At 40.1% G+C, this 7,686-nt stretch overlaps 1 protein-coding gene across 3 annotated transcripts in view; it reads left to right on the top strand.

Annotated features, from left to right (window-relative positions):
- rorb (RAR-related orphan receptor B) overlaps nucleotides 1-7,509 on the top strand; it is a 23,510-nt gene extending 16,001 nt beyond the window's left edge. For all 3 annotated transcript variants that reach the window (XM_004544219.6, XM_004544218.4, XM_004544217.4), the window contains 7 exons: nucleotides 172-603; nucleotides 1,060-1,181; nucleotides 1,572-1,704; nucleotides 1,853-1,960; nucleotides 2,093-2,203; nucleotides 2,451-2,563; nucleotides 2,807-7,509. In XM_004544219.6, the coding sequence (XP_004544276.1) occupies nucleotides 172-603; nucleotides 1,060-1,181; nucleotides 1,572-1,704; nucleotides 1,853-1,960; nucleotides 2,093-2,203; nucleotides 2,451-2,563; nucleotides 2,807-2,971 (1,184 nt within the window). In that variant the 3' untranslated portion in view covers nucleotides 2,972-7,509. The remainder of the gene's footprint in view (nucleotides 1-171; nucleotides 604-1,059; nucleotides 1,182-1,571; nucleotides 1,705-1,852; nucleotides 1,961-2,092; nucleotides 2,204-2,450; nucleotides 2,564-2,806) is intronic.
- The last annotated feature ends 177 nt before the right edge of the window (nucleotides 7,510-7,686 follow it).

The following is a 7,686-nucleotide window of genomic DNA, read 5'->3' as shown; positions in this document are numbered from 1 at the left end:
TTATATCTATGGTGCATGAGTGTGCAGGCAAATATATGCAAACAAATACATGTGCAACCCTCTCTGTGCAGAACAGCCAAAAATAGGATCATATGCAATCTTATCTGATACAGTCTGAGCTAGTGGAGCAATTTCTTTTCATCCTTCATTTTATTTTTTGTCCCCATAAAGCGGTCAAGTTTGGCCGCATGTCCAAGAAGCAGCGTGACAGTCTGTATGCAGAGGTGCAGAAGCACCAGGCACGGCTGCAGGAGCAGCGGCAACAGCAGACAGGCGAAGCAGAAGCTCTGGCACGCGTTTACTCATCCAGCCTAACCAACGGACTTTCCACCCTTAACCATGAAATTGGGGGCACCTATGCCAATGGTCACGTCATTGAGCTACCCAAAGGTGGCCATGGTAATGGAGCAGGAGTCCCCGGGGGTTACTATGGGATGGATTCCACCCAGCCGTCTCCAGACCAGTCAGGTTTGGACATGTCGGGCATGAAGCACATTAAGCAGGAGCCAGTGTACGACCTGACGCCAGTACCCAACCTGTTCAGCTATGGAGGCTACCAGGAGAGTCAGCTTGGGCCCAATAATGTCAGCATGGGAGAGCTGGGTAAGAAAGCAAAATCATTCAAAGCTACCTGACTTAGCCACGTGGAAATCTGCATGTCTGCTCACAAAGTAGTCCTTTCAGCAGCGTGAGTCAGGGTCCTAATCTGAGAGCCACACAGGAGATCAGACAGGCTTAAATTTACAGCTGACAAGGTGTCATACTACCGTATGCACAGCTAAGGCTGCTAGCACAAGTTAAGATTTATTTAAGATTAAGCACTTCAGGCTGATTCTAGAGAATATAAAATCAAGCAGAAAATGTACAGCAATATAAAAGGACGATAGATTGCCCATAGTACTTGCCACCCAATGTGCACAATGCTTCAGATTAATGTGCAGGTCTGCTTGTACCTAAACTAACACACTCCATATACTCCTATATGCTATATATATAGTAACACTGTGTAGGGAAAGAATACGTGAATAATCGACATGAATGAATAATCTTCTTTTCCAGACCGTATTGCTCAAAATATCATCAAGTCCCACTTGGAGACATGTCAGTACACAACAGATGAGCTGCAGCAGCTAGCCTGGCAGACACATTCCTATGAAGAGGTCAAGATGTACCAGAGCAAGGTGAGGTTTGACTTTATGGCGCCATCGAAACATGACATTTACAATTACAAAGTACCTTATATCTTATACTCTCCCTATATTTGGGTCTTTTTTCCTTTCTAGTTACATTAATTTAATTAACAGCTACTTCTAAAGTACTGAAAAGGATTAAGAACACACACACACACACACACACACACATATAGTTTTAAATGCCGTAATGCTTTGAACTTTCATTCAAACTCAGTTTACTGAGTTAGTGGGGTTTCTTTTACTAGTAATAGAAATGAAACACATTTGAAATCACAGAGCATGTCAGTCATAGAAATAAAAATGTCGTTTATTTTATTTCCTCACATGAAATAACTAGGTACAAAAGTACACAAACATAACCTGGGTCTTTGGTTCTAGCCCCGTGACGTGCTGTGGCAGCAGTGTGCCATCCAGATCACCCATGCGATCCAGTACGTGGTGGAGTTCGCCAAGCGCATCTCAGGGTTTATGGAGCTGTGCCAGAATGACCAGATCCTTCTTCTAAAGTCAGGTGAGCCACGTGAGCAGTTCAGGCCTATCTCTTTATGTAAGCAGAGGTCAAACTGTCAGTCAGCAGACAGTAAATATCCTGTGGCTTCTTACTCTGGTTGGCTTTTAGTGAGTATATCAACTTCAAATTTATCACTCTCTCTCTCCAGGTTGTTTGGAGGTAGTCTTGGTGCGGATGTGCAGGGCATTCAACCCTCTCAACAACACAGTACTCTTTGAAGGGAAGTATGGAGGCATGCAGATGTTCAAAGCCCTAGGTAAGATATTACTAGCTAAACATTTTGTCTTGGTATGAACGAGGAGTACAGCCAAATATTATTAAAAAAAGAAGTGAGAGATAATTTAATTTTTTTTCTTACTGTCTGCCGTTCCCTGTGCGTCCCTCCAAGGTTGTGATGACTTAGTGAGTGCAGTGTTTGACTTTGCGAAGAGTATGTGCTCACTGCAGCTAACAGAGGAGGAGATTGCACTGTTCTCAGCAGCTGTACTAATTTCCACAGGTCAGTGTGAATCTGCTTATAATAATATATTATAATATTATAATAATGCAGGACGCAATGTGCATGGACTTGAATTAAAAACACTTTAAAAATAAGGTAGTGACTCTCTTTACATTATTCTGTATCAAGCAGCATAATCAGTCCTCACCACGTAACATTTTATACAGTGGCCTCACAGCCGTATCAATTTTACATTTTGCCCTTCAATCAACTCTGTCGGCATTAAAAAAGTCTATTCTTCTTTCAGATCGACCGTGGCTGATGGAGCCTCGGAAAGTTCAAAAGCTCCAGGAGAAGATCTACTTTTCTCTGCAGCACATTATGCAGAAGAACCACATGGATGAAGATGCACTGGCCAAGGTAGGGCTGGAACTTATGGTGAGAGAACTTAGAACGGCATAGAAGCCTAAAATGCATGAATCTATAGGCTAAGACCAAAAGGGAAATCAAACATGAAGACAGGATCTCCTTTGGTAGGAAGGATGGGTGATTCAATGGGAAAAAACACAACAGAAGTAGCAGAACAAAGACTGACTTATAGCCTTGTCCTCATCTGCACTTAAATTTCCTCATCCTTGATCATCTCTCTCTCTTGTCCGGCAGCTGATCAGCCGAATCCCAACGTTGTCAGCCCTGTGCACACTCCACACTGAAGAGCTTCAGGCCTTCCAGCAACTCCACCCAGAAACAGTCAATGTCCTGTTTCCTCCACTCTACAAAGAACTCTTCAACCCAGACCCAAACTCTGCCATGGCCATGCCCAAGTGACTGCCTGTGGTCCACATGCAACAAATGACGCCAGCAGAGGACCAAGAAAGTAAGACAGCCGCATCCAACGAGACGAAAGCAGCTATGTCGACTACGTCATCATCGTGGCAACCACATATTTCCGAGCCCCCCCAGGCACATTTCAAGCTGGTGGGTGAGGAGTCATCTGCTAGCAGCTTAGAGTTCCCGACAACAATACTAGGAATGTCCAGCACTTATCCCATTCTGTTCACCGATACAGTCTGAAGAATGTATATACAAATGAAACATGCCCCAGGCCACAACCTGAGCGGGGCTTCCACCTTTCTCCTGAACTGAACTGACTGACCAGTAATGTACAGACTTTAAAATATCTAGGAACAATTTTAAGCTGTCAATCTTTAAACAAAAAAAAAGAAAAAGAAATTGGTAAGTTAAAATGATTTAACTTTGAAAAAAATCATTTGAATTATTTTCCATGTGAAGATGGTGAAGCTGGATGGGGGAGGGAACTGTGGATTTAGAGAAGCTATTGTAGATATTCTTCTAGTGGAGAGCGGATTCCAGTATTACTTCTTGTTCTGTTAAAATAAGTTAGTCTTAATTTAAATATACAGCAGTCCACTGTGGCTGACTATACCGTGTCTACGTGTTTTTATTTTATTTGATAGTTTCTTGTGTACAGAATTTGTAAAGTTGAGACTTGTAAAACAACACTGGCTAAAAACCGGGATTCAATTTGGGTTTGTTGATATATAGAAGCCTTGTCTGGATTTTGTTCATATGTAAAGAAGGTACTACATCCTTCTGAACCTATAGTAATGTAAAGAGAGCATATGAAGGATTTAAAAAAATAATAATGGCTACTGCTACTTTTCAAGCTGGAGATATATACAGAAATATTCTATTTTGCAAGAAAAAGAATCTGGCAGATTTGCCATCTTATCAATCGTTTATTTCTCGCTGCAATAATTACGTCCAATAAAAGCTGGACTGCTTTCGAACAATCAGCCACACACAGCTAATCAGAGACTAGGACCTTGCAATGAACCCCAAATCTCTTCCCAAATTCCCCATGCACCCAGACCTTTATCTCTCATGTATTAGGACCTGTCCGTAAAATTCTGGCAGATATAAGTGGATAGAAATCACGGTGAAGGCGTGTATAGCTGTCCACCAAAATAAAGGCAACGAAAAATGAAACAAACCTGAATTGGATTCACAAATTTCCAGTCACTCAAACATGTATGAGTACTGTATGCCTCATCCCTACAATCACTATTTGCACAATCATTACAGTCCATGGGTGACAAAGACCCTGTGGGCTGTGAATATGTAGGACCCTTTGTCTAAAGAGCAATAATTTTCACACTGCCTTTCTGATCTTATTCCTTTCCTCCTCTTCATGCTTTCAGTTGTTCAGATCAAGGTAGCCGTTTTAACTAAAATGCACTATATTTCACTTAATGGTTATGCCTAACAGTAATTTCCATCGGCGGTACTCATTCCACCACCACAGACTCTGCAGTGTTTTCAGTAAAGAGAGCATTGACTTAGAGTTATAAATTAGTCCAGAATAGAATACCATTTAAAGCTGCAATATGGCATTAACAATTTGAAAAAAGGAAAGTGTGATAGACAATCAATTTTTGCTTTTTATGTAGTCATTCCATAATTTTTAGCACTTACATTTTGTCTTAGTTTCTATGTTTTGTTGTTTGTTGGCCACTTTTTAAAAATCACATTGGCTCCACTGGGTATTTATCCAGGCATGTTGTAATTGGTCTTTTCTGGTGAAGGAATAATTTGAAATCTCATTGCGTAGACATGTTTCAGTGGTTTCTACACACTAGAACTAGAAGATGCTCTGTGAATCTCTCCTGTAAAGTTATAAGTGCTGTGAAATCTCAGCAGCGCGGCTAAAGAGCTCTCTTTCAAAATGAGCCCAAAAAAGAGACACTTGACAGAACATTAGCGCATGATGATGATACTTTCATTACCTGAAGACATGTTGGACTGACTAGCGACTAAAAATCGCACTTTTACCTCAGTTTTGAATGCTATGAATAATGGACTCTGATCTAGTGTTATTTAGGCAATTTTAAAACATTAAGCTTTTCTGATTTTTGCAAATGCACAGCGGCCAAATCTTTGACTTTCCATCAAAGTTATGTACCCCTTAAGCCCGCTGGTATGCCTAACATTTATTATCCTTCCATCTTTTTTTTCCCCACGTGGAGAACAACAATGAGGGAGCAAGTACCAATGTTAACGTTAGAAAATCAGCTTATACTGATCTGTTCCACGCTGCATCTATGTAAAGGTTCCCCAAAAGTCCAGCATCTTTCCTCCGACCCCTGACCCGACCACAGATCATAGGCCAGTGACTCTTTAAAAGACAATCACTTGCTCATTAAGGCTTGATGCACTACAAAGCATCTCTCAGGGAGCAGCTCTTTTTCAGATTTTGCATTAAGAGGGTTTAATATTTTTGCAAATTTACAAAAAAAAAGATTAATTATAAAAGAATAACTTTTTAGGATTAAAAAAAAAGGCATACGCCACCAGTGTATGCCAGAAATGAAATCTGCCCAGACAAGGCTTTGACAGATGTATGTCTGTGTGTATGTGTGTGTACAGAGCATGAATTCACTGTCCAAATATCTTTAGACTCCAGATTATATAGCAAAAATCATAATAACATAGCACTAAAAAAACAACAACTTGTATATCAGTGTGCTCTTTTCACCACTGTACGCTCATGTTTACTGATTCTTTTTGCTGCTTTTGGGACAGTGAGGGAAGTCCAGTAGTAAGCTGTGACACAAGCGCCATCACAACACCGCAGGGACAGTGAATTCCAACTCTGACTATGAAGTTTTTGTGTGTGACGTTTTTATTATCCCTTGTTAGACTGTGAATCAGAGGGCTGGGATGGGGCTGTAAGGGGAGGTGGGGTGGGGATGTGCCGGCAAGAACGAGTGGCAACGCAACACTGTAAGTAAGATACTGTAGCAATAAGAAGTGGAGGCATTTACTACTGTCATGTTTGCATTGTAAGATTATTTTTTATTTTATTACTATTTACTATTATTATTGTTCTTATTATGACTACTATTCTTCTATTACTATTAGCCTATTGTTGTTCTGTTCTATTTGCATGATGTTTCAGAGCAATGAAACATTTGGGGCTTATTGTGTTTTCTCTTCTCATGATAATGTGGGTTTCGTGGGAGAGGATTTTTTCTTTTGTTTTGGTTTTTTTTGGCAGGGTGGGGAATGGGTTGTGGGCAAATTCCACATCAATTTAGTCGGTTCAAAGCAATTTTTTCACATACTGAAAGGATTTTTAAATAAATGCTCTAATTTATACGTGACCAATTTTAATTTGTTGCTGGATTTGAAATGTTTTGGGGAGTTTTTTGTTCTCAACCTCTGAATGTGTGCGTTGAACGGCCCTTTCTGAACTGGCCTTACTGAATCGGATAACCCTTGAACCTGCTGTGGGAGAATAATCGATTCTGAATGTTATGGAGTAGTTTGTTCAGTGTGAGGGGCTGAACGCATCATGCGCCTTTACCACTCCATCAACACAGAATGACATCACGGAGCGCACAAACGAGCAGTCGTCGGCTCTTCGACGTGACTCGGACAAATTGCGCAGACAATTTTTTAAAACATGCTGAGTTTGAAATGTTTCCTACACTTAGTCGAACACAATCCAAACCTTCTTCTCCCTTTCCTGAGAAAAAGCTGTGTGCGCGTGAATGTGTGCGTGTGAGGAAGAAAACGAGATGTGAGATGACGTTCTGCTCTACCAATGCTTTGTAAACTTTCTTGATGCATTACACATTTGTGCAATTGGAGTAGTGTTGAAAATTTGTTAATTTATTGTTTAGAATGTCTTTGCATCCCAGCAAGAGCAAATAAAACAAAATGTAGCAATCTGTAACCAAAACCTAAAAGGTACTTAGGCTACAGAACCTCTTTTACACAGGACTAACAAAACAACAACAACAAGGACAAAAACAGAAAAAATACAAAAAAAAAGAGACATTTGTTTGTTTTCAAAGTGCCATAGCTAGTGAGGAGTGGAAGGATTGGCAGAGTGGGGCGTAGATGCTTTACGGTGTGAGTTTACTTGAGAAACCAATCAAAAAAGGGGAACTCTGAGGAAAAACCTGTATGTGATTACGCTGATGAACCGTTTTTACATTTTATGCTTTTTCATTTGGTGAGGACTCTGCTTGACTCTGAACTCTGACTCTGCCATAAATCCACGAGCTCTACTGTCCAACGCTTCATTTTCAGACGAGAACGAAAGAGTGACTGTGTGTGTAAAAGCATGCATCTGCAATAAAGTGAGTCACGCCCATAAACGATGGATCAGACTGGGTCGAAGTTCAGAGCCATGCAGGGGCCTTAGTGAGTTCTCCTTTGAGATGTATATACAATGTGAAGGTCTGGAGTGATTTTTTTTTGTTAAATTCTATATTTTATCGCTTTTGTAGACATTTTGTTGTGGGAAGAAAAAAAATAAAAAGAAATTTTATGGGTGAGATTCTGCTTCATTTTTCTAACTCACATACAAATCATAATATTATATATCAGATTAATCCATAATGTCTCCTGAGAAAATACAGCTATTAGTTATATACTGAACTAAAAATAGTACAAAAACTGCATTTTATTTTACATTTTTTTCTATCACGAATTATCACATACAGTTAAATAAC

Source organism: Maylandia zebra, linkage group LG12, assembly GCF_041146795.1.
Source record: "Maylandia zebra isolate NMK-2024a linkage group LG12, Mzebra_GT3a, whole genome shotgun sequence".
Classification (NCBI taxonomy): Eukaryota; Metazoa; Chordata; class Actinopteri; order Cichliformes; family Cichlidae; genus Maylandia; species Maylandia zebra.
This window is presented reverse-complemented; position numbering and strand designations above follow the sequence as displayed.